Source organism: Strix uralensis, chromosome 8 (genome assembly GCF_047716275.1).
Source record: "Strix uralensis isolate ZFMK-TIS-50842 chromosome 8, bStrUra1, whole genome shotgun sequence".
Lineage (NCBI taxonomy): Eukaryota > Metazoa > Chordata > Aves > Strigiformes > Strigidae > Strix > Strix uralensis.
The window spans coordinates 30,893,309-30,919,973 of NC_133979.1; the positions used below are offsets into that span (position 1 = coordinate 30,893,309).

Consider the following 26,665-nt stretch of genomic DNA (forward strand, 5'->3'; position numbering starts at 1 on the left):
CTGCAGAGCCTGGGCCTTGCAGAGCTCTGTAGCTATACAGACTGCCCTGGGTAAGGGACCCAACAGAGGCGGGAGTCCCAGGTGGCCACCTCACCGGGCAGTTTGGCCTGTTGAGGCTGTAGGGGTACTGCAGATGGGGAGCCAGGGGGCTCAGATGCCAAACACAGAAATCACAGGGAGATGGATCATTTAAATGCCATCCCACTGAACTGGCATCATCTGGAGTCTGATTTTGTGACCTTGGTTGCAGGCAGTTCTGTGGCAGCAATTTGAGAAAGGCCTTCAGGATCATGCACAGCTCCAGGCTGCTTCATGCTTTCTGAAAGAGGGACAAAACCTTCAAAAGAAGAAGATTCAAAGACACACAAAAATTTGTCCACACAATTCTGTACAATTTCTTCCTGACCACTAACTGGTAACTGGATCATCTGAACTCCAGAGGATGAAGGAAGTACCCATTATCAGATACACAACCAGGCCATGCTGGCATGAAAAAACATCCTTCATAGGAGAGGAAAGAGGTGCAAACAACTTAATTGCATGATCCAACAGGGATGAGGCAGAATGAGACAGAGCAGCAAGAGATTGATGAACACAAACAGGAGGCAAGCACGAGGGGAGGGGAGGGAAGGAGGGTGCACAGGCAGGAGAGATGTGGGTAGGAGAAATTCAAGGTAGCAATGGTATTACACAGGGAAGACAAACTGTAAAGATATTAGAGCTGTGGGAGGAGACAGAGGACAAGCAAGACAGATGTGGAAGTGGTAGAGCCAGCTAGAAGAACAGCATAAATGCTGAGATGGCAGAGAGATGTTGGGGTAGTAGGTAAGGAGTAATGGCAGTGGATCGGGGGTGAAATACTACTATGAATAGGCACGAAGAAACTACTCAGGCATTGCTGTTCTTTAATGTTTGATTTTTCTGGATCCCTTGGACTGGCCAGAAGTAGAAGCTTTGGGACTTGAGCAGGCCCTGACTTCTGAGACACTTTCTTGGAAACATTTTTCTGAAAGAAAAAAACAACAAACCAAAGCCATTAAAAATACCACAGAGTTAAAATGTGCCCAGGGTGTCACATCCTTAACAAACAAATTAGCCTCTCCTCCTGCTTTGATGTCAGAGAGACCAGATACACTGAAGGACTAAGGGAAGAAGTTTTAATTCCCATTCTTTCTCCTTCTCCACATATTATATCTGTGTGGATTCAGCTGAGAAAGGACACACAGAAATCCTTCCATGCACAACAAACATGTGACCTAAGGAACTCCCTGCCACACCGTATGGGCAAGGTCAGTAAGTCAGCAGTGTTCAAATAACTCCTGGAGACAAGAGTGTCCTGTGTTATAAACACAAAAGTTCTGTGGCCTCTGAGAGTGAAGGGACCTGGAACGTTATTTCTTTTCTACCCCAAAATCATTGATCCCAAACAGATCTTCTTGACTGTAACAGGGAACACTCACTTACAGGGAAGATGAAGCCAATTAGTGATCACCTCGATAGAGGCCCTGTGTCATATGTCAGAATCAAACAAAATTACTTTCTTTCAAAAGCAGAGCACATTCTGTGGTTCTTTCTGTCTTGATCCAAAGTCATGGTAAAAGTCTTATTGCTTGGCATCTGACAAAGAGTCTAGACAAAACCCTGGGATGTGCCCAGGAGGAGAAGGTCCTGCACTAAACGGGAGACGAATGAGGTGTCCTCAAAGACTGCTTCCTTCTCTGAGTCTAGGAGAGGGTTCAGAATATTGATTCTCCTGACCTTGCCCTTCTTTGTGTGTTACTTCTGGGGTGACTTTCCCCTCTTTCTCCAGCTCACTCTCTAGCTCTTTGATTCTCTGCAGAGCTTCTTCCAGCTTCTCTTCAAGACCTTCAGATCTCTCCTCTGCATTCTGAGCATGGATCTCCGTTTCTCTGAAACAAGCAAAGATAAGGCTGAAACCTGAAATCTAAGCAGCTGCTGGCAGGATACCCAAAAGAAAGATTTAGAAAACTGAAGGGTTCAGTAGGACTGACTGACTCTGTAAAACACATTTATGGTTTCAGAGAAGGGCACTGTTAAATGATCTATAAGGGGCATCATGGCACATCTATGTAAACCCTGCAAATTGAATTAATTTTAAAACTCAAGTGTTTTCTAGCAAAGGGTCTTCGCTGATCTTCACTGTGCAAGGATAAATACTGACCACAGTCAATTCTATTAGCAAGACTAAGGAGATGGGCTTACCCTGGATAATGCAAGCTCACAGACAAAACAAGAAGTATGAGGGAATGTAATTCAGAGTGCCCAAGCCTCTTTAGGCACGGAAGAAGTCGTTACCAAACACAAACCTTAATGTGGTTCTGCACAGAGACACTTGGGTGTCCCTTCGTTGTGTTCCCCCCAGTTAGGCACAACATTTCATGGCTGTACCTCCCAAGCTCCCAGGCCCTAGCAGGTACTGGAAGTGCTCAGCTGCGATCACATAACACCTGTGAGTGCTAACAGGACCTGGAGTATTAAGTAGTCTTGCAGAAAATCATCATGAGCACACCTCTGCAATGTACCTCATGAGTACACAAAATGAAAAGTCTGCACACAGATGAAGGAGAGCTGACATGGGTCATGTCTTCAGCCAACATAAATCATTGTCAGTGGCCTGAGACAGTCAGAATGGAAGGAAGGCAAAATTAAGCCAACGGATATTGGATGAAGCAAAACCTTATCAGAGACCAGAACAGGCACTTCCATGGGATGAAACACTGCCCCGCTCATGCCTCCAGCACAGGACCAGTACTCACAAGAGCTGCACCTGCAAATTTTCCAGCACTGCCAGGGCTTCAAACTCTTTCTGAGAAAAGGGAGTCGACGACTTGGTGGCAGTCATCTCCCTCTGTTTGGGAAGAGCAAAACTTTCTATAAGTGAACGTGAAACCAACAGTGCTGCATTTCATCTGCAGCATGTGCCTGGTTTGGTGCTGGTGTCTCAGTGCACAGTCATAGCACACAAGAGCTCTGTATCAGCAAAACATGGAAAACCAGAGGCTACTTCAGGCACTGAACTGATCTTGGCAGTAAAAATAGATTAAAATGCTTTTCTGACTCAGACAGGGAAGTCTCACTGGCTCAGAGTCTTGGGTTGCTGGTGTATTCCCTGAGATATAGAGGTTGGAGATGGCTGTAGCCTGACCAGGAGTGAAAAAACCAACAAAACAATACTCAGAGAACAGAAAGAGGCAGCTCCTCACAGGGTCCAACAGACATAAATCAGTTTTTAATCATCTGAAGAAGACAACCAGGGTTTTTCTGTAAAAGTAACTGTTGAAAGGCTCCTAGTCTAAGCTTTAGAAGGTAACTGTGATTTCCAGGGATTAATTTCTGCAAATCAAATCAAAGCCCATAAAGAAATGCTCTGGCATCTCCCACTGTCACTCTGCACCAGCTGCTCACCTCTAAAGAATGGAGGGCAAGGCACACTCAGCAATGCAGCATGCTTAAGGAGTAGTAAACAATCACTGGATGGTCCCAAAGATCCACAATTCCTGTACTTCTAGGCTCCGCTCTGGATGGCTGACTGGCCAGGGAATGGCTGCAAAAGGCAGACCCTGTGACTTCTGAAGAGCAACTTTCCAAAGAGCACCATCTCAAAGGCAAGTGGAGAAAACAAGGAGGACCTAGGAGGCCAAAACAATCTGAACTTCTTGCTTCCCTACTGTTGTGGGATCTCCCTGATTCTCTGAACCCACTTCAACTCCTCCCACATGCTCTGCACCAAACCATTTTCACCATCTTAGTCTCTGCAGATAGTCCTGGTTCAGACTACACACATCACCCGTTACTGGTCCCACGGAGGTCCTGGGTCTATGGCACTAATGCATGGGTCAGGAGGACAAATTGCAGTTGTGGTAACTGTGTTAATGATTATTTAAAATTGCAAGAAGAGAGGAACTGGAGAGAACACCAGCACCTTGCACTGCCCCAGCAGGTCTGATACAAGTGTTAAAGGGGGTATCATAACAGAGTCTGACTAGACAGCTAAAACCCAGCTCCAAATCTCTGCCAACAGGCCAAAACCATTGGTGTGGTGGAGACTCCTATCCCTGTAACCGACATGATGTCTGACTTCAGAGACTTCAGGTGGATGTTGGAGTCATGTCCTATGTATCTGATCATGTCTGCAGTGGCTGCGTTGTCCTCAGTCAGATAATCCATACCAGCACCTGACTGCTGCTGAGAGAGAAAATTACAAGAAATAGGAGATATCTCTAGCCTAGTGGCATTCAAGACAGCTGTAATGCCGTGTTTCACATCGCATACACCAAGCAATAATTAAAAAGGCCCTGCTGGAAAGTAGCATATTGCAGCTACTAGAGTCACCTGCATAATAGAAAATTCCTCCTTTACTTCTAATGTTTCTTCCTCTGTTATGGGTTTTCTACTGCTGTCAGCATCTTCAGCTTCAAGTTCTTTCTGAGTTGAAGAAATGGTAGTGTCCTTAAGCTTCAATTGCAATTCCTGTAAGGCACCGTAAGGATCAGGTGAGTAGCACAGTCCCTTTGTCCATCCAAATAACCTAGGCAAAACGAACTAGTCTCTGACTTTTTCTTGCACATATTTAGACTTGGACTTCAGCCAGCTAGGAGAGTCCTGAGTATGAATACATTTCAAATCACAAATGAATATGCTAATTACTGAACATTACATAAGCAGGACTCACTGTGGCATACCAGCTTTGTATAGATCATGGCAGGGAGAAAAAGAGAGGCAGCACGCCAGCTATAGCACTGGCTGTACACAAAGTCATGAATAATGTCACTTTGCTTGGGGGTTGAGTTCAGAACTGATGTAAATAAATTGTTCAAGACAATATATCTAAATCCATTTCCTCATCATCTGAATTTAACCTATTTTGTATGAAAGTAGACCAATGCCAGGCCAACTGTCTATAAAACACATCTAATTGTCACAGGCAGTCTCAGACATCCATCTAGCCACATAAGGAACTAAACTAGTAGTTCAGCCTGATCTCCTGGGCAAGGCAACCACCAGGATTCCAGCCAAAGTCCACCCCAACAGATGAAGCAAAAGCTACCATGCACCATGACGAACTGATCTATCAGTGGGGTAAAATCTCCTAGCTCCACTGACGCCCTGGTTTTGCCTTAGACGTGCCCTCACAAGAAGCACTGTGATTTTTAACCAGTTCATCATAACACCTCATAGTTCTTAGCTGCTGCTTTGAATGCGTGTAGGTCTCCATGTGAAACCCTCCCTTAAACTGAACCTCGTTAAGGAAAAGTTTTGAAGCAGACCTTCATTCAAACTGGTTCAACCTAGAACAGCAAATGCAGCCTATATATACCTCTGATCCAAACAGGTTCCTCAGTTCTTCTAAATCCAGAAAGGAGACCGGAGTGCCTTTGATCTCTGAAAGGAGAAGGCTACATGCTTGAATCCAATTACAGCACTCAGTCTGGAAAGACATAACAGAAAATGATCATTTAGGGATTACTGAGCAGAAAAAAAATAGCTGTTATTATATTAATTCAGTCAGCTAAGTAATTCCACCCTTCTGTCTTTATCTGTTCCAGGGACCTACCTGGACCCTTCCATCCTCACCCTACAAAGGAAAAGGAAGACACATTTCTCCAAGCTCTCAGACATGGCACCTGTCACCAGCTAATCACTCCCACCACCTAATTCCTTCAACAAGCTCCTCCTCAGGCCAGTGCAGAACAGCTGTCACAGCTGCTGCCCCAGCCCACGTGGAGAGAAATGAGTGTAAATCCCAGGGATTAATTTTTCACTCACTAAAGTAACACAGAACAGAAGCACAAGTATTTTCAATCCCTGCAGAGAAGCTTCTTACATTCCCTGAGGCAACGCTATTTGCCCTGTGCTCAGGAAAGCTTTAGGCTTCAGAAGGGTCTACCTCTCACATTCCTAAAGCACAGGCAAAGCTCAGCTAAACACTGGCAATTACACCGGTAGCAGTTAAGAGCTTTACCTCCAAGTGTAGAATAAAAAGGTGGTAGGTAGGTCATTTGACTACAAAAAGTTTCAACTGCATCTGTATAAAGGTATATTGCACCAAGTACCTCCAGGAAGTCCTAAGCACTGCTCAAGTCTGGATGTACATGGCTCTGGCAAGCTTTGAACCAGAGATGAACCTACTGCCATTCATATGGAATAAATCTCACAAGAGAGCCCTTATATATGTGCCCCGAAACAGGGTAAGGAAAATATTAAAACTGAACATAGCCTGACCCAGGTTTATTTGCTTCCCAGGACTGCAGAGTCAGTAGGAAACTTGGGGGACCAGGGTAATCCATTGGAGTAGTGGGAGTCTTCCTCCTGCTTGAAACCTTCACATATATTTTTCTCCACCTTTTGCAAAGCAAATGCAGTCTCATCTACCCCAGACCTAGACAGCTGGAAACACAGGCACCTTTTACCTTGATCTTATTCAGCTCCTTCAGCTCAAAATCAGCTTCTGAATCCATCTCAGACTGTTTCTTTCTAACAACGGCATTGACAATCTCATGGCAGCAGCTGCAAAGATGCAGAACGTCAGCAGCCCTGCAGGAGTGCCCTCAAATGTTTTATTCCCTTCAGCCAGGATCCTGCTGCTATCAGCAAGGCACAGGAGCTATCTGCAGACCTCTGCAGAAGAGAAGTCTCCAGAAGAGCAATCCTTGCCTGCCCCACTCCCACAGCGACCTCCCGGACAGCGTGTCCGTGCCAGCGCTGCACTAGCCCACAGCGGACGTGTGAGCACAGATCCCGAATCAGGTGCAGACTTTGCTCCAGGTGTCCTGGACTGCAGACTCACTGCCTGTACTGCCCTTATGTCCTCTGGCAGTCATCCGCAAAGGTGTGGGCAGAGCCCATGCAATCAGATGCAAGCATGTTTTATAGCAGTACTAGGTATAAAGCAAGCACTGCCATTCTCTTTAGGTGTTCCTATCTTATTAGGTTCCCTACATATTCCAGTAAGGTCCATTTAGGACCTGGAAAAAGATCCAAGGACAACCAAATTGATGGGATCTGTTGCCATGATCAATCTCTCAGCACACTACACATTTTCTTCTTGAGAAAACCCCCTTAGATGAAATTGAAAACCTCTGCTGATACCTGACTATAGAACCAGAGAGTCTGCCCATCTCTGCAACGAGCTCTTCAGCTTCATGGTGCAGCTTACAAGCCCTCAGAAGTCTGAGCTCCTCATCCGTCTTGGTGTCTGACTCTTGCCACTGGCGACACTCCCAGGACAAGCGGTCTGCTGTCATGTGTCTCAGCAAATTCACCAGCCACAGGGTCAGGTTTCTGTGCAGTTCAGTCACCTGCACAAAACATTGGAGCAAATCTAAACCAGTAATAAATGGTCTTGCCAAGTAGCCTGAAGTCAGTGCATTTCACATAAGTCAATGTTCTACCTAATTCGATTTGCAAACTGACTGTTTATCATTTTTTTCTCCCATATTCATTCCCATTACAAACACTTCTTTTACCATCATGGATCTATCCTTCGCCCAGTTCTTGTTTAGGATCATATGCTGCTTATCAGCCATGTGGCACTTTCTCTTTTCCAGAATTCAGCAACAAACCAAAAATCACACACCACGCTTATAGAACATTTAAAAAAAAAAAAATAAATCTAGTGAGAGCCTCTAGTCTACAGTCCTGGGAGAAAGAAGTAAAACCACAGAGGGCTAGGAGTGAAAACAGCTCTCTGAACAGGAAATATCAATGTTATTCCAGAGGAAATGCTTGCTAAAGATGAAACAATAAAATTGTGTTCGTGTGCTGTATAGGAGACCTTACAGCTATTTTTAGAGGAGTTCTCGGCTCCTTTGGCTGGAAGACAAAAACCACAACTCAACTCAAACAGGAAAGAAGGTATCAAAACAGAAACAAGCATTCCTCACAGCTATGCGCTGGCCGGATGGAAATGAAAGGGAAGGGTGAATACTAGATATAGTGCTCTTATCCCTAGCAGCTTCAGGCTTGCACTTACTTTTTCATTAAGATGCATGATGTTCTTCTCAACCTCATTATTCATGGACAGAACCCACTGCTGAATCATCTTAAAAAATTCTCTAGGTTCCACCCTGAAAAAAAAACCCAAATCCAGAAACAAAGTGACCTCTAGTGCACCAGACCCGAGGATCTCCTGTCTAAAAGACACCCTTTGCTTCCCAACTCAAGGAAAATAACATATTTTAGTACACCATATGCTGGAAACATGACACAGGCATTTTTGTTAATGCTATAGTTGTGGGCAAACTTGGCATTTGCAAGTAATCTCTTACATATATGTTATGCACGTGCTCTGCAAATAATTTATTTCCTGATGATATTTACCAAAGACAGTAGAGCACCACAAGGAGGAATATGCCCCCACAGATCTGACTGTAAATGAATCACATATTTTGGTTTTTCTTCAAATGTCAAGATTTCCCAAGCAGGTGGCAGTTCTGAGGGAGACAGTGATGTTCCAGGAGCGATACTGAAGCCAACAACTGTTTCCACAGATATTGCCAAATCAAATCAAATGAAAGGCAGTCACCAATCATTTTAACACTTCATGCTGATCACATTTATCCCACTGCCAGTTTCCTGTGCCAGGGTCAGCACAAAAGAACATTTCTCTCTCCTTGCAAGTGTAGTTTAACATACAAGGCCAGCCCAGACACAATTAACACATCTGTCCTTACGGGAAATGTGGTTTCTTATCACTCTCAGCTTCATGCAACTGGCTGGAGCCTATACAGCTCATCACTGCATCCACCTGGGCCAGCCACCCAGGAATCTTGTGATAAAATGCCCGCAGCTCAGCTTTGTGCATGCCAGAACCTCCCTTCGGCTTTTGCACCTTGAATAACCAATCTTCCATACTTCTCACCAAGGCTGTCAAAAACCTAGCTGTGCCTGCAGGGGAAGAAAATATGAATCTTTAATTACAATTCTTTCAGCCAACAAAAACAAAGCTGAATTCAAAGAGGGATGCCAAGAGGGATGAACAGCCTATGTGGGAACTGGCTACACTTAGGACTAAGAATGAGCTGTTTAGTAAGCACTAAATTGAAAGTAACCTGAAAGAAAATGGGCTTGATTTGAAGCTCTGACTTTCCTTCTTGTCTTAGCAGATTTGGCTACCTCATTGCAAAAAGGCTTAATGTAACTCTTTTTAAAACAACTTTGCAGTTACAACTCGATTCTCCAAAGATGCAGGTGATACAGTATGCACAGATGTGCAAAAACACCTGGACAAGGTAGTAAATGACTTGTTTATTCACTCCTCTGGCACATGCCGATGGATATTATCTGTTTGTTGGGGAATATGTTTGAAATGTAACAATGCTTGCTCTTGATAGCCAATGTTTAAGCTTTCTTTAAATCCTGGTGATGTCCTGGCCTCCACGATATCTTATAGCAAAGATGGCATATTAAGCACATGGAGGTTGTGACAATTTTTTTAAATATTTGAATGATGTTGATGCATGGCTGTTTTCCCACTGTACAGCTGTGGGGTAGAACTGGTTAGCTTCTGCTCTGGACTAGGAGAAGTGCAGTGAAGCAGTGTTGGGATGTCCAGACTGGTAAGAAAGGGAAGAGGTTACCCTCTGCAGAGCGGAGCCTTTCAGAGCCCCGCTGCGGGAGCCCCGCTACCAGGCATTAGTTTTTAATGGCCAGGAGTCCAAGAAGAAGTAGTAGGAATAATATTGTTAAAGTTTTCCTGCCATGCAGCATCATCTTAAGAGCAAAGAAGAAAAGAGATGGGTTGCAGAGGGGCATGGGATGAGGGAGAATCTGAGTTCTGATCACTTAGATGTCGTTTGGCTATACTAGACCTTATACAGTATTCTGGATCCTTATTAAACAGCGGCTTGCTTTGGGAAGGCGGGCTGTGTCATTGCATTTGTCTTACAAACTTAATCAAGTTTATATCTTCAGCAAAAGAGAAGACCTAACTGGAGAGGTCACTCTCGTCCCAAGTGCCAATTTCAGAGTCAAACCCATCTTATCCTCACAAAGAAGGTGCACTGTGAAGGCTTTAAGAAGTGATCAAGGAAGACTGAATGAAAGCAAAGACCTTAAGCCAAACCTTATAAATTTCATATAAGTCCTTTCTTGTATCTCTTGTCTAAACCAATCTCATATCTCATTGTTCTCTCTCCATCTTCATTCCTTGTCATCAAATATCAAACCCTTTGTATTTCCAGCACATGCTGCTTGAGACCAGGTAATCAGATCTTAGAAGATAATAAATACTTCAGGTAACTGAGTGCCATTGCCTTACAGGACACAATTACCATGTTCTCACTATTGTCCCTTACCTATTCTTTATAATCTCTTTCATTTTCACTGTTTCTTACCAAAGATGCAATGTAAAGAGAAGGGATACCTTTTCTTTTCTGCTAAAAAGCCATTACATTACAATGCAAAAATGAATCCAAGCCATTCAAAATACAGTGCCTTTTATAGATCAAGAGAATACTTCTCTGTAGTCCAGTTCTCACAGCCTTTGTTAAAATAAGCTAGAATCCCTTTTTCTGGAGTTTACTGGCTGAAGCAATTTTGGATCATATGTCTGTGCTGTGCTGCCTAGCCCTTTGTTCAGATCACAACTAACTATCAAGGCTTCTGACAATCTGCTGTTAACTTTTTGTCATGCTGGTGTCCAGCCAATTATGGCCCCATTCCTCCTTTTTTCTCTCTCTTTCTAATGAGAACTACTGGGAATATTTATTTCCTTTAGCTGTGTCTTCAGATGGACAGACCTATCATTCTATCTCAGCTCCTTTCGTAGGCTGAAATATAACATGTAGGGTAAGGTAATGTAGGAAAAGCACAGGATAACCCTGAGTGAAAGAATAAGATGACAGTATGAGAAGCAGCTTCGCAAACACGAGTAGCACTCCCTGACAGCACATGTTCAGTTTAGCTTTACTCCCCTAAAAGGAAATAAGATGATTAAAAAAACATCAGAGATGAAACTATTCTGAAATCAGAAACGAGTCAAGGTCTTGCAGAGGCAAAGGTTGAGAAGGTTAGTTGCAAATTACCCAAGAGTTGTTTGTTATCTTACACAGGACATGATAACTCTATATCAGCAAAGAAAACATGTATTTACATACTTTTTTATCAGGATAATTCAACATCTAGATTAAGATAACTTTGCGTTAGTGATAGGGTAATAAAAAAAGTATTACCCTCTGAGAGTGTTATCTGGTTAATGATCTTCAAAGTGATGTTTTACTTCACATTTTAAACATCCATTCTTTCGTTTTACATTTATTTTCTTTTCCATAAATTATCCACATAATCACAAACCACCCACACTCTCTCTGAACTTAACACATGACTTCCCTGTGTCATATCCGCATTGCATGTTCTTTGCACTGTACATTTAAAATTTCGGATATTCTTTTTACGTGTGACTGCGAGTCAAGTTTCTTGGAGTTTATCCCTTGAATGCTCTTGATTCCCAGCACATATCTGGAGGTCAGATTTTAGCTTTGGAAAAGGCCAGTACCGATTATGTCAACTGGTCCCTTATTACCCACTACTTTCCTGACATCCCCAAGGAAAGACTGAACTACAGAACTGGTCAGTCCTTACCGTTATTCCCACTTATCCTTGTGTTGTATTGCTGGTGGAGTTCATGTGCCCTTTGGTCGATTTCTGCCAGGGCAGCGTGCTGTGGAGGCAACGCTCCAGCAGAGTCCTGGTGTCGACTGAGCACTGTTTGTCCCAGCTCCGTCCAGTGCTCCTGCAGGCTGGCAGTGTTCCTCAGACCTTCCGTCCGCCCTTGGTGCACTTCCCCTCTGTACTGCTCTAGGTCTTCTTTTAGCATCTGAAAGGAAAGTAGCAAGCTTGCTGTGCCCCCAAAAGTTGGATCACCCCTTGGCTGCTACAGAAAGGTGATGGGAATCAGGTAAGAGAAGCGTGCGGGATCCATGAGCATAAAGATATTGCAAGTGAGTGGATAGCACAATAAACTGGAAACTTATTGGTGACAATTCTGAGTGCTTCTGCGGGTTAATACCATTTATCAGTCACCAGAGCTGTCAGGCAGACAGTGCTCAGATGCACCACTAAGTTTAATGCACTGGCCAAACCATGATATTGGTCAATTATAATTTCTCACGTGTAGACTCTCAGCTTAAGCTTCAGCACAAAAGATTTGACCTGATATGTTTTCGTCCACATTTGTGATGGGCAGAGATGCTGGCTCAGCTAACACATGGGAATTTGCTGAGCAGATACCACTCAATAATATGACCAGTCCCCCAAATCTTACATTTATCAAGTTCTTGATATCTTGTAGGATTTCATCCTGCAGCTTTTCATTCATTGGAGAGGAGCTAAAGCAGAGGGAAAGAAGGGATGAGAGCTGAGAGAAAAAACTCCTTTAGTATCCAAGGTAAAACCAAGAGTCAAGATATATACTCTATGCATACCAAGTTAGTGATACAAATTGTAACTTGAAAGAGAAGTAAAACCCACCAGGCCCTACTCAGCCAGGGATTTTTATTCTCTCACTCAACACAAACATTGGGTGTCAGTTAAGAAAATATGTTACTTCCAGCAAAGACAAAAATCAAATTCAAACATATATTGAAAATGCAGACATTATTAACTCTATGATTGAAATCTATAAAGTGATGTCTTTTGTTAATGCACATGCTGTGTATATTTCTGCATTTTGTACTTGCATTTATGCTTTGTTTTATTTAACATATCACAACGAACTAACAAAAAGCTTGCAAAATATAATGACCTTAACACAGAAGACGACTGGGTTTGAAGCCTCATGAGTCTCACATCTGTACATGAGAGAACTGAATGCTCTATTGAAGCACTAATGCCTGTGCATTCAAGTTAAAATGAATCAAACTAAATAGAAGAATTCTGTTACAGCAATGACAGCTGCACAAAGGACACTCTGGTTTGCAGCAGGAGGGTACAATCCTTGCTCCACTGAATTCAACCACAAACCCACTGGAATTACCATTAGCGACCTGATTATCAAAATAAACGTGTCAAGCAGAAAAGTGGAGCAGCGAGGGACGTGCAAATTGCAGATCATACCAAATCTCACTACACCTGAGAGTCAGTGCACACTTTGCACTGGGCCAGTGAGACCTACTGTCACAAGGCAAAGGTTGAGGGAGCTGACTGCTACCCCTGGTCCCTCTGGGCCACTCACGAGCCACTGCTGTGGAAGTACTGAAGCTGCTTGTTGAGGCTGCTGCAGACAATTCGCAGTTTTCTCCAGCTGGACTCTTCGGAACGTTCTATTTCTGCTCCAATGCGACCCAATCTCTCCCTGAACTGCTCAGTCTCTTCCTGCAGATCAGCCAGGTCTCCTGTGTCCTGCAGGCATTGGGCAAGACAGTGGGAAAAGGGACTGTTGTCATGATTATTTTAATATGAGTTGGAGGAATTGTCCCTTTGCTCTAGCTATTTTGAGATGTGTACATATCAGAGATCTGGGAAATGTCTGTAATTCCACAGCACAGTCCTCGCAAACCCTGTCAGAAAGGACTAGGGTGGCTCACCCTCCCCAGGCATGCTAGAACTGAGAGCTTGACTCCTTGTTGCTTGTATGCTACCGAGAGACTGTACAGCCCCATACCTAAGAGGCCAAAATTACACTAATTACAACTAGTTTTGGTTTTATAGAGAAGGAATGGGGTGAGGGAAGAAAGCCACAAAAAAAGGGGAAACAGAGGAAAAAAGAAAAGTCTGAAGTAGAGAAAAAGGGACATGGAATAAAGAGAGAAAAGCAGACAGAGACTGAACTCATTCAAATTTTAATGCTCGTTTGAAACTAGACTATGATTTGAAAATTGAAATAACAGCCAAAGTACCTAATGCTTTACTGAGACCTGTAGAGCTACATAAATCACACATACACACAGTTTCAACAGGTACCTATCACAGGCAGGTCCCTACCTTTGAGGCCAAGAGGACTATGAAATGCTTGAGAACGTTGGTCAGTGTCTTTTCACTAACATGGAGCCTACGAACCAACGTCAGCTGGTCTCTGTCTATTATCTGAAAGAAATGTTATTATCTGCCTTGTTTTCTTCTGAGAGGAAAGGCATCTGACAGTAACATGGGAGCTTTACCATAAATGAAATGAAGATCAAGTGGTTGAGTCCACTTTCCTTACAATTAAATCTCTAGCCTCCAAGACAGCCCCAGAAGTTCTGCTAACACATCTTAAACTTGAACGGCATGAAGTAGGAGATCATAAAAGAGGGGGACACAAAATCAAGGAAGCACAGAATTAACCAAGAATGATATTTTGTGAGGAAGTGTAAGAAATCTGGCTACGATATTCTAAGTTGTGAGGAATAGGAAACTTATTAGTCAAACTGATCTCTGAATGGAAATATTAATTTCACAGAAGTTCTTCCCTGCATGGAACCTGGAGATCTGTACCAAAAATGCTGTGTGAATTAAACAGTTTCCATTTAAAAAACACACATGTGAAATACAACAGACCTCAGAAAATGAGGTTAGGGCAGGTATGAGATGTGTTACTACCCAATTGTATTGAATAAAATTGTTCTTTGGGATGAAATCTGCCCTTGGAACAAGACTGCTAGCTATGATGGCTTATACCTTGCAACGTATGACTGATCTCCTGCACCTACCTTCAGAGCCAAGTCATACGCAGCTGAGCTGCAAACACCTCTCTCTCGGGCTAGCAGCAGAACTTGCTCTTCCAGTCGTCTTCTCTGCAACTCGTATAACTGCTGATACTCTTCCAAAAGGCTAGAAGAAGGGAAAGACAATGAAATATGTTCATCTGTGTTTCTCATTCACATTTACCATCTTTCTCCCAATTCCTAAAGCTTTTCTTAGACATTTCCTCTTCCTCCTTCCTTCCTCAGTCACCTCCCATACAGCCTGCAAATTCACAGGTCCTCTTCCCCAAGCCCCTATGCCTTTCTGTCGATACTCCCATTGTGAGTTTCCAATCAGTATGAATACAGATGTCTGCTGGGACTAGACTAGCTGTTTCCCTCATGACACGAGGTTCCTGTAAGTGAATCTGCGTGCCTACTCGCTCTCCACAACTCTGATACCAACCACCTAAATCCCTGATTTCTTAAGTATCTGAAGACATCCACAGACCCCTCAGAAGTTCAGAGCTGCGGGCTCTGCTAGACTATGAAGAACTCACTGTCTGTGAATGTGGGGTGAAGGAAAGGGAATACCAGCACCTGAGCAACAAATGCAACTTTCATGACTTAAAACTAGAATGCTTTGAACAGCTTTCTATCTCTTGGAGGAGTTTAGGATTTATAGCAAATTAACAGCATTTGTCATAAACAGCCAAGCTCTTTCCCCAGAAGGAAACCAGTCCTCACCTCTCCTTCCCAACAACCCTGAGAGAACAATACCAGCATGCTGCAGAAATCTCCCAACCTCAGCTTTGAAAGCAACTTACTTTGCATTCGCCTTAGCCTCCTGCATGTCTGCAGCTAGCTCCTCTTGAGCTTTTTCTGCTTCTTTGGTCACTTTGTGGTCATGTTCTCGTACCTCGTACAGCTCGCTGAAACAGCAAGGAACAGTCTTAATGCAGCTTAACCCAACCCAAAGGTCTCTACTCTGGCAAATACAGACCGGTGGGCCCTACGCTATCACACGGGGCTCTCTTCCTCCACACAATCATCTCACTGTAGGTGTGAAAGGCATCTTGAAGACCTCCTCTTCCCATGCACGCGTGTTGCACCAACAACCCCTTTCTGCAGTCCCCCACCAACGAACCTCCAGCACGCTAAGGAAAGAAGGTGGCTTTGACATTATTTGGCACCAAGAGGGTGCAGTGAGAGTGTGAGGAGGCTCAGGTGTCGTCCCTGTAGCTCTGCTTCAAATCATAACACTGTCTCCCTGCTCCTATGGGAGGAAGATTAGAAAACCGAACAAAATCAATGGACTAAGTTTAGGGCATAGAGATAATTTCTTAGCATCAGGCAGGATTCAGACCTGGCCAGCTGTTCAACAGTTTCTTTAAAATAGAGGAGTTCTTCAGTAATATGTCTGCTGACCAACCGCTGTGCCATCATTTGTTTGCAGAGGGTCTTCATCTGTTCAGGAATCCGCTCCAAGAGACTCACGTACCTCTGCCTGCAGTAAAATGAGTAAAAAAGGGTATTTACCTGAAAGCACAGATCTCTCTTACACCATCTGAAGACCCCTTCCTTTCACTGTACAGGAAGGTACCTAGAAGGCAATCTTTTGAGTGTTTGGACTGCAGATTTTAATAACCCTGGAACAATTTAATTGCTACAAATAGTGGTAATCTGAGCATGGGAACCCTGGCCGTTTTCTACGTGTGAAAACTTCCACTGAAAAGTCACACCAATAAGGTGCCCACACTGTCAAGTGTGGTGACACTGCCACAGAATTCAAGCTCCAGGTTTCCTAACAGAGGCTCGTTAGCCCCAGCTGTAAACTAGGTGGGGAAATCCCATTTCACTCCTGGCATCAGACCCCACACCTGTTACATCGCGACGGGCTAGCTTGGCTGGGCCAGGACATTAGGAACGATCTGCAATAGCTGATACCACTCCCAAGAGGGCACTGTCATGAATCAAGAGGGGGGGCTAAGGGTTGGCTAATGATGACCTGAGCTTCGAAAGCAGCTGTCCTCTCTCCACGCAGTCCACGCTGACCTGCCGAATCAGCTCATGGAAAACGATGTTGTAGATGTTCTGCTCCGCCTTCATCAGCTCCAGCGTGTTGTGCAGCTGGCAAAACAGGCGAGAAAAATCACAGCCTTGCAGAGCCTGGTCAGCCTACTCCTTTAACAACAGATCAGCGCCAGTCTTATTTCTTCTGAAGCAGGTTTCCTTCTGAGGCCAAAATACTAGTAAAGGTAGAAGGGGGAAGGGAAAGACCCATCCTGCATGCATTCACAGATTCATTTTCAAACACGTTATGCACTATCCTGACTACTCTCCTGTCAACATCCATGGGAGCTTCTCTGATAATTCTAGCTGGAGTTCCTCCTGAGGCAATGCTCTGCATTTTTCAAAAACCCTTCCCCACCACCAAGCAAGAATAACACAAAATAAGGCAAAGAAAGGTAAGATGTTCTTTGACATCTGCTTTTTAGGTGTATGAAGGTTTCCAATGGCCCATTTTGTAACACAGCAGCCTATCTCCCAACGAAGAGATGAGACAGCGACTGCTTTCATTCCCCCATAGTAATAATACCAAATGCATTCCTTTCTGGCATTTTTGCCAGAAATGTAACTTTCTACACCAGCAAGTTATATGTTTGTTCTTTGTGGATCAGACAAAGATGAAGAGAAGCTCAGGAGAAGAAACTCCTGGTTATTATAAGACCTACAGGCAGCTGACTTGGGCAGAAACTAGCTTCCAGCAGGCACCTTAAGCGCAGTAGGGAAAACAAGATGTTATTTTTCTGGGTGCAAGGAAGTTATTTGGGTACAAGTGAGTTATCCACCTGTGAAGGTCCTGTTACTCTGATTAGCCTGTCTACTCCAGCTTTTTCCAACATGCTGTCCATCACCTCCATCAACTGGATGACCTCTAGCCTCCCAGAAGGTTGTCTGACAGACCAAAAAGTGACACATCATTATTCTGTATAGCATATTATAATATTTTCCCAGGAAATGGCTGTTTTTTTCCAACAACTTCATGCAGGGTGGTACTTACATGGATGGAAACAGACGTAGTTTCTTTTCACGGTCTTCGAGCAGTGTTGTGTATTTTCTGAAACGAATACAAATGTTAGAATTTGATTACAAAGTAATCCTTCCAGTGTTAGCTAAGGGATCCCATGCTCTCCTTCAGTCTCTCTGTCCCATGTACAAGCTAATGAAAGTTGGAGAGGCAGAGGAGGGTCTACAGGGTTGCTCTTCAGTGGGAGCCTAATGAGAGAATTGGACCTTCTGCAGCTGTACCCCCAGCTGGAGCTCCTTCTTCTTGCCACTAACGACAGAAATCTTGTAGGAACCTTCTCCCTTTAAGACCTCTCATGGTACTTGGCAAAGAAGTGACCAATGGATTTAAAAGTTACTGGTGGGGCCAGAAAAGCACCACATACCCACATCACACCCACCCAGAGGCTGATCACAGGATACCACTGAAATAATAAGATAATGTTCTGTTACATCATGTTGGCAAAGAAGCCATGAGGATTTCACCCCAATCTTAGCATTTTAATCCTTGAACAATAAGATAGAACCTCCTTTTAAATTTATTAAGTTTTCTGGAGAGATCAAGGGGAATCTCAGTAGCCTTTATTGGGTGAGGCTTAGTAAACTCAATTAAAAATTCACAGCCTGAAAAACTGGAGGGGCGGCAGGGAGAAGAAAAAAAAAAAAAGATCACAAACAAAAAAACCCCACAACCCCCAAGTGATCAGATTCAAGATGCTAGCAGTTCTATTCAAGCATAAAGCAAGAGTAAGCTTGGCAGGCTCTGGGTAGCTCTTTGTGGCAGAAAGCAATTCTAAAAGAAAAACAGCAAAACAAAATAAAGAAGCAAAAAACTTCCAGAAGTTGCCTCAAGGGATCAAACCAGACTTCAACTTCTACATTCATGTCCAACTACCAAAACTCCCCTGAGAAGCACTACTCATGTACAGGAAATTCTGTTAGCCACCCCAAGGCAGCAGGGACAAAGGAGGGTCACCTTGCTCCACAGGGTTAACTATAGCCTGGTCATTAGCATGGGACTTGCACAACCTCCCTTTTATACTCTTCCATTCCCAACAGCAAGAGGGGTATTTGGCAGCGTCCTCAGCCTCTCATCACTTTATCCCCCTGCTCTGAACAGTTAAGGACAAACCCTTGTAAAACGGAAATCACTCACTCATCGAAGTATTTCAAGGGCAAAACTCCCCGGTTCTTCAAGATGTGAAACTCCTTGGGAACCAGACTATCTGCTAGGGCTGCTCGCTAGGGATGGAAAGAGAGAGATCATGAAACATCAACCTAAAAGACGTGCACAAACTCCCAGTTCCTTCCTACAGAGGACACAGGTTTGGCAGCTGGGAGAAGGAAGCTCACGTAACGGCTTTTCACGCTGCTTTTCCCTTTTCCACTCCATGAATCCAGAGCCTGACAGAAACAACCTATGTCCGAAAGCAAATTGAAACAACTAACACTGAACTGAGGTGGGAGAGCCAGAGGGCTGGAGCCGCAAGGACTGCTGCTGAGTTTTAGGATCAGGGTAACATCAGGACATGTGTATGAGGACCTCCCTTCTCCCAGCTAGTGATACACACAGGAAAAGGCCTGAACAGCAGCACTCATGGGAGTATGTAGGACTATACGATGGCTCCCTCTCTGGTCCCGACAACCCTCAGAAAAAGAGCTTCTGCCAGTCATTGCTTTCTTAGCTTCTTGGCCAGTTGCAACGTCACACAGGTAAGAGACATCCCTGAAGGGAGGAGAAGAGCGTGTTTACTAACCCACCTCACAGGTAGCCCACTGTTCCCTTACTGCCGGTCTAAACCACACGGGCTTGTTCTGCTCAGCCTAAGGCCAGGCTTATGGCCAGGACTCCCTCCCCTGGGCCAAAAAAGACAGATGAGTTTATCTTTTTCAGACAGATTAGCCTCGCATTGACTGTTGCTGGCCAAAGACCATTTTTCATGTCTGCTGCCAACACCCTATCGCATATGTATCCAATGTTTGATAAAGAGCAAAATATTTTTCACTTCCTAGCACCATTAAGCATCACTTATTTACAAAGAAGTTTAAACTCTTCTGACTTAGGGAATAGCTTTCTTTTCTTAATCATGGATCACAGAGCATCCCTGCCAGCCTGGCATCCTGTGGAAGGACAGTTCCAAGAATTGCTCATTTTAGCAACTCTCATATTTATTGTTCCTGAAATATCTTTCCCTTGAATCTCTCCAGCCCGAACTGGGACAGGACAGTTGGTCCATTCATCCAGCCACATTAGATGGCACAGCCACTTACCATAGGAAAAGATCTGCGTTTCCAGCTCTAACGTCTTTCCATCGCCCTGGGCTGCTTCTCCCTTCTCTGCTTACCTTCCAGCGCCCGTCAAACTGACAGGGTGGTCTGTCAGGTGTCTGAACTTGCTCTGATGATTAGGGTAATGCCAAAGCCGAGCGGGGGTTTGCAGGCAGCCCTGCAGACAAGGCACACGTGGCTGTCACTTCTTAGCGAGAAACGTGCCCAGGAGTGGGAGAGGTCAGGATACCTGTCAAAACAAGCTCCGCGTCGTTATTTCTGTCTTGGGGCTAAAGAAAGCGGTGTGGACAAGACAGCCTCTGCAAGGGCTTCACAGCAGCACCAGGGTGCAAGCACATTTTGCAGGGACTGGAAGGCAGCACTTTGGATCTGCATCAAATAGTGTGGTCAGAAAAGTGATGCAATGTAAGATAAATTTATCTTATGAGGTCAGCAAACTTTCCTTTTGCCACGCAGTGAATGAACACACCCCCCCAATGAAGAGATGATTCTGGACAGGAAAAGACAGGAGATGGAAAAACACTCACCCTGAATCCCATTGGGGTTTTGGTGGTTTTCAGGGACCATAAGTGCTCTGAGCTGTAGAGAGAACTACTGGCACAGGTCAGGCTTCAGAAAACCTCCTCTGGAACAAAACTGTGCTCCAGGGAGGAAGAAACAGGCCTGATGTGGCCAAGCATCCTTGAGGCACCACTCAGCTTGGGGATCTCTGGAAAATAGCATGTCAGGACAACTTCAACAGCATTTATTCTGCTGGTGAAAGAGGAAGCAAAACCAATGATAGAATACAGGGCTGAGAAAAACTGTGACAAGATGTTTACCACCTTACCCCAAAGCATGGTCGAAAACACAGGCAGCTAATCCCATTTTTAGTGGTGGTTAGATCTTCAGTGAAGCCTAGAACAACAGTTACCTTCTACCTATGGGAGATAAATCACTGGTCACACGACCGTGGCAAGCTGTCAGGTACACAGGTGACAAGGGATGCTGTAAACAACTAAAATTTCCTTGTCTCCATTAAAGCCATTTCCCTTCTTGTGGATTGCTAGCAGTCGGCTTTCTGCAAAGATACAGGTGCCCTAAAATATCAGCAATTGCCTAAATAAAGGCAAAACTTCACGCGGAGAAGCATCCTGCTGTTAAAGGGAAGGTGGAACGACGGCGAGTCAGCTGTACAACCCCCCCAGCCCCCAGCCCAGCCCTACCTGAGCTGTCCTTGCTGACTGAGCCTCCCCGCCAGGCACCCCTCAGTTTCCTTCCATCCACTTTCGGGCCAGGAACTGGCACTCCAGTTGTGGGCATGGTGAAGGCTTATTTTATTTTAATGTTTAGCCAAGGAAATCTACAGTAACAAAGGATCTAGAAACAGAATTAAACCCACATTTATACTTCACAGGGTTAACAGCTTAGTTATTATTGTGGAAAAAAAACCCCTTAGGCCTGACACAAGGTACATAGTTAGGAAGAAGCCCCGATGCTTTGCTACATCCTCCATAGCGATGCTTGTTTTTCCATCTACAAACTGCATGAAGAACAACTTTCTTTTATATGTTTAACTGTAGTTGTCTCCAATTATTAATCTTACCACTTTTTCTCCTTAGAAATATCTTACTAATGGAAAAAAATGGTATTTCCATTAGTTTCCTAACCTCCATGAATTCTCATCTGAAGCCTTTTACCCCCACTAGCCTTGCTAACATATGCTCTTTATGAAGTGCTCTTGGTATGAAAATTTTCACAGAATCATCTAGGTTGGAAAGGACCTTTGAAGATCATCTAGTCCAACTATCAGTTGTATCTTTGCGTACTGTGGTTTCTAATTAGGTTAACGACATTTCTATGCGTTCAGATCCATGTCTGAGGGTGTAGGTATAATCTGGGAGTCATCTTGCCAGGTAGTTTCTTGTCTTGCTGCATACATAAATGGTTTCTTGGAAAGAAAATACACAAGCTTGCTAAAAAACTTCTGACAGAAGAAAACCTTTTTTTTCCCCCCCTTTAACAGCTCTGTTTGGCAGTACATGATATTCCTGCCAGAAAGGATGGGAAGATTAATGGCACTGTTCTGTAGCAGCTACAGTTTAAGGACACAGACAAGACTTGACTTTAAAGCATGTGGTGCACAGCTGGAAAATATCACATTAAGTTCTTGGAACACAAACCCTTTTCAGTCACAAAATAAAGGCAGAAATCACCAAGATGATATACATTTGGCAGTAGCTCCAATTTAATATACATTAAACTGGGAGAGGTTAGAAACTCTGGTCTGTTCCAAGAGCTATCAACTCCTTCCCCGTGCTCCTCTCCAGCACTTCCAAGGACATCCTCTCCTCTCGGAGACGTGATGGCCAATACACAGCTTCTAAAGCCCCAACTGTCCTTCCCAGCTGGTATTCAACTCTGACATTTCCTGCTTATTTTTAAGACCCGAGAAAAGGCTTGTGTAAAAGTTCCTTCCTCCACACCCAGCCGAGGGAGATGATCTCCCTGCCCTCCAGCCGTCTCGCCTGGCATCTCCAGGTTTGGGTCTGCCACAGCCTGGCTGCCTCCATCTCTCTGCCCTCCTTGCCCTTGGAAAGGGGGAGACTTGCAGCCCCAGGGAGGGGGGGCTGGGGGACTCCCCAGCCTCAAGCCACCCCACCCCCACCAGCCTGCAGCCCCCAGCCCCCCAAGATGGCCCAGCTCTACCCTCCCCACATGGGGATCAGCAGAGGGGCTCCCCAGTACCTGCCAGGCAGCTCCACTCTGGTTTCATCACCATGGAAACACAGGGCTCTCCCCACCTTCTGGAAGATGCCCTCCCTCCCCCCAGCCCAAGGCTCTGACCCACATCATCTCCCCCCAGCAACCACCTTCCCATACCTCACCCTGCCCCCAGCCCCACTCCCCTATGCCCTTTGCAACCCCACGCCCCCAAATCAGGAGCCTCAGAGAAAAAACAGGCCAAGGCAATTTTTTTTTTCCTCCCCTAATAGCAAAATATATTTCAACTGCTGTAATACAGGAGATTATAAACAGCTCTTCTGCGTGACAGGACAGGGTACAGGTCGCATACAGGGAAGGGCTGGTGCCGGGGCCTGGGCACGCAGCAGCGGGGGTGGGGCTGGCAGCAGCGCAGGGGGGCTGCCGGGCCGTCCCCGGCCTGTGACCCCCTGCTCTGCCGCAGGCAAGGGGCAGCGGTGGCTTCTCGCCCCGGCTGCGAGCACAGGAGGAGAGACCAGGCGGAAGGAAGGCTCGGAGGCCCTGCGGGGAGCCGGCTCTTAACCCCGACACTGCAGAGCATGGGGGCTTGCTCACGCCAGGCCGCCGTCCTTCCAGCCCAGCCACATTCAGAAGGCGGGAGCTCACACAGTTGGGTTTTCCTTTAGCGGGTGGGCCGATTCATGTAATCCATGCCATTTCTTATTAGAAAAATACATCAGGATTTCCCCCCTTCCCACCACAGCACGTAGCACATGTCTTGCTTGGATGGCTGTCACGGGGTAGCACACGGTCAGCAGCTCAGAGGCAGGGCCGCTCCACCCCGGGGAGCCTGGAACCGAAATACCCCAACAGAAAGGACGTACTAGGCATGAAGACTCTGCACAGGTTCAGTCTTCCTGAGAACAAACTTATCTGTGTGAAAACCAGGACACATTTCACCATATTAATACTGATTTCTGTGATGTTACTGAGCAAGGAGCTGCAGCTGTACTGGCTGCCATTCCAAAGCTGGAGGCTTCCCACCTCAAAACTGAGGGAGTTACCATGGAAGCAAGCTGCACAGTTCTTGTGTTGGAAAGAGTCACAGACAACAGTATGTATTATTATTAAGAACTTGCAAAGGGCAGGTTGTGAACCTTAACATCCTCATTATTGACCAGAACACCATACTGCTAGCTCTGGCACTCACAGCCTATGAAAACTCAAACAAACATGGTGTAATTGACGCTAACTAAACAAACAGTGTGCAAAAGACTTAGTATTTCCCCTCCAGCACTCTTGAGAAAAATGAAAATAAGCCCACATTCAAAAGCAATTTAAAAAACCCATGAAATTGAAAGTAATCCCAACTGTTAATGCCCTGACAGCATGGTTGCCAGATGCCTTGATCTACAAGGCTAAAAACCTCAACTTGTCAAAAACAAAGGCTAGTTCCAATAGCTGAGCATCCCTTTCTGGTTGCCTTTTGCTTGCCAGATGCTCAAGCCCTCAGGCTTCAAACAGCGAGAATGCTGACACAGTAAATGCTGATATTCTTTGTTAGGAATATGACAATACCAGCTGCAAGGAAAAACACCAGAACTTGGCAAAAAGTGCCATGATTTGATCTCCATTTCAGAACGCTGAGACAGTAGCAAGACCTGACACGGGCATCAAGAAGACAAGTCCCTAATCCATCACACCCTATTTGAGTGCAGTTACATCTGTACAAAAGTGTTTTGAGCACCACAAAGTACTGGACTGAATTTCACCCTATACTAAGGAGGTGACAAGATTTGGCCAAAGGGTGGGGTTTCTTTTTTTTTTGTTTTTCTCCAAAGGAAGCTTAGTTGCTCCAGCACTTCTGTCCCTTCGTCTCACAAAAGGTATGGTGAAAGATTTAGGATTAAATCAAACATAATGAGGATGAAGTAATCCATTTCATTCTCAGGATTTTATATATTAATACTGCCAAGTTTGAGTATATATATGAACTCCTTCCTCTGAAATTAACCCACCTGTTTCAACAAACAAGTTCTAGTACAAGATATTTTCAGAGGAGAGCCACATACACAAACACTGTATTTGGCAAATTTGACCTGACACATCCTTTCTGAAGAGTGGGATTCCTTCTTAAAGAAAACTGAAAACCTGGAAGAGTTTAAGTATCACCTAGGTTTCATGAAATTACTTTTGACTCAGGTTTGTAAAAACAGAAGCCCAAAAGATAGTCTGAAGTGGATTGGGAGACAAGTCTGTCAACAGTCCCAATACTGACGGTATCAAATACCTATGCTGTAAGTCAGTAAGGAAAAACTGTCACCAAAAAGTGCCAATAAAGAACACTTGAGTAGTTCAGAAATGCCTGTGACCAAAGTTGGGGTACCTCCACCAGGTTACCCTCCCTCTCCAATAATGGGAGCTGCAGTTCCAGTAAAACTGGAGAGATACGTACCCAGATACCATCAAAGTTCCCTTTTGTGCTTAGCATCTGACAGAAGAAAACTGAAGGGGACTCTACCTAAATAATAGATATTGAAACACCAAATTCACATAATGCTTCTCCCTTTAGCAGTGTGTATAGGAGGATGTCCTACCTCTTCAGAAAGAGGGCAATACCCAGGAAACTGATCTGCACCCAAAGTCCCCACTGACAGGAGAGCAGACACAGGCAGATGAAAAAGCAGCTCTGACTCCAGCCACCGGCTCAACCCGCATTTCCCACCGACTGCGTTAGGAGCTGCTACAACACACGTTGGCGAGAGGCAGCAGGACATCCTGGCTTACTGAACTGGACGTAGCCATTTCAGATGTACATGCTATGTACCTGTGAAGTCGACTGCATTTCCTTACAGTTGGGTCGTAGCATTTCAAGTCTTTCACACTAAAGAAAGCCTTAACAACTTGTACACCTTAAAGCACCTGCCAAATCAAAGCAAAAGCTCTTTTACAAGTTAATTGTGTTAAAAGAAGTGATTATCTGGAGCAAGAGAAAGGAAGAGCTAGAATAAAATCTATTCCTCAAGTCTCAAAGGCCTTCAGAGAACAAAAATGCTGTAAGTCAGTTAGAAAGTTAATGAATACAGAGAAAACATAAATTTTCAGTGTAAAAAGTCATACAAGGACTGCACACACTGTGCCCTGCTTCTGAACCTGATTCTCCAATGCAGCCACAAGTAAACTGATAATCCCCTCTTCCTCTGCCCATTTTAAATCTGTAGGCAGCCAACATACATGGAATACAGTTCAAAACCATCCAGGAATACTTTGGCTATTTTCAGAGCAAGGAGGCAAATATCCTGTTGCTCTGCCACTTGTCCGCACCATAGCAGCGGACAGGATCACAAAGAATGTAAGTTTTGTAGACATCCCATTGCCAAAAGGGAGAAAAAAAAGATTGCAAAGGGATGGCTAAGGAAGATGGACGGACGCCAACAATGAGCTACTAGCAAAAATCTGACTAGACTATCTATTGTCCAGAAGAGCAGCAGCTTGGGGGATCCCTGGATGAGTAGGATTCCAGTAGACTCCACCTTCAGCTCAATGTTTTACTGGCATGGAAATGGCTCAAAGTGGGACAGCATGTAGTAGATGCTGCCTATGAAGCCTGTTGCAATCCAGGTCAACTGGTTTGCCTCAGTAATGTTTAAAAAAATTACAGTTTCTCCCCAATAATCAGGAGGCACAACTTCCCTTAGAAAAAGTCCGTAGTGAGTTAGGTCATTGGTCCAAATACTTGGAGGACAACTCTGATTTTCTGTGATGACACGGCCAGAGCATACTATTTTTTACATCTTCATATGACATGACCATGAGCGTGGTTTTAAGTAGTCCAGGAACGTGGGCTGCAAAACATGGAGAGGTAGTAAGTTAGTCACAGGCAAACAGCACCAGCTGTGGTGTGGTCTGCTGAAGTCAAACTTCCCTAACAGGAAAGATCAAACCGCATTTTCACATCCTGAAACCCTATTCTTATCCTCCCTAAACAGTGTGGGGAAGTGTGG

At 44.6% G+C, this 26,665-nt stretch overlaps 2 protein-coding genes across 5 annotated transcripts in view; both read right to left on the bottom strand.

The window, feature by feature from the left end:
• Positions 1 to 887: 887 nt before the first annotated feature.
• Positions 888 to 25,530, bottom strand: AXDND1 (axonemal dynein light chain domain containing 1). Its single transcript, XM_074877245.1, has 27 exons — positions 25,489 to 25,530; positions 25,259 to 25,311; positions 24,145 to 24,242; positions 23,420 to 23,511; positions 23,024 to 23,175; positions 20,507 to 20,558; positions 18,847 to 18,932; positions 17,686 to 17,742; positions 17,474 to 17,579; positions 16,630 to 16,751; positions 15,988 to 16,128; positions 15,449 to 15,553; positions 14,649 to 14,769; positions 13,942 to 14,043; positions 13,193 to 13,359; positions 12,284 to 12,347; positions 11,602 to 11,836; positions 8,694 to 8,907; positions 7,994 to 8,087; positions 7,111 to 7,319; positions 6,432 to 6,528; positions 5,339 to 5,449; positions 4,354 to 4,491; positions 4,069 to 4,203; positions 2,778 to 2,869; positions 1,759 to 1,910; positions 888 to 1,006 (listed from the first exon to the last, which is right to left on the bottom strand). Exons 1-27 carry the CDS (start codon positions 25,528 to 25,530, stop codon positions 906 to 908), a joined length of 3,138 nt encoding a protein of 1,045 aa, XP_074733346.1. The 3' UTR covers positions 888 to 905.
• SOAT1 (sterol O-acyltransferase 1) overlaps positions 24,594 to 26,665 on the bottom strand; it is a 31,413-nt gene continuing 29,341 nt past the window's right edge. For all 4 annotated transcript variants that reach the window (XM_074876979.1, XM_074876977.1, XM_074876978.1 and 1 more), the window contains exon 16: positions 24,594 to 26,506. In XM_074876979.1, the coding sequence (XP_074733080.1) occupies positions 26,450 to 26,506 (57 nt within the window). In that variant the 3' untranslated portion in view covers positions 24,594 to 26,449. The remainder of the gene's footprint in view (positions 26,507 to 26,665) is intronic.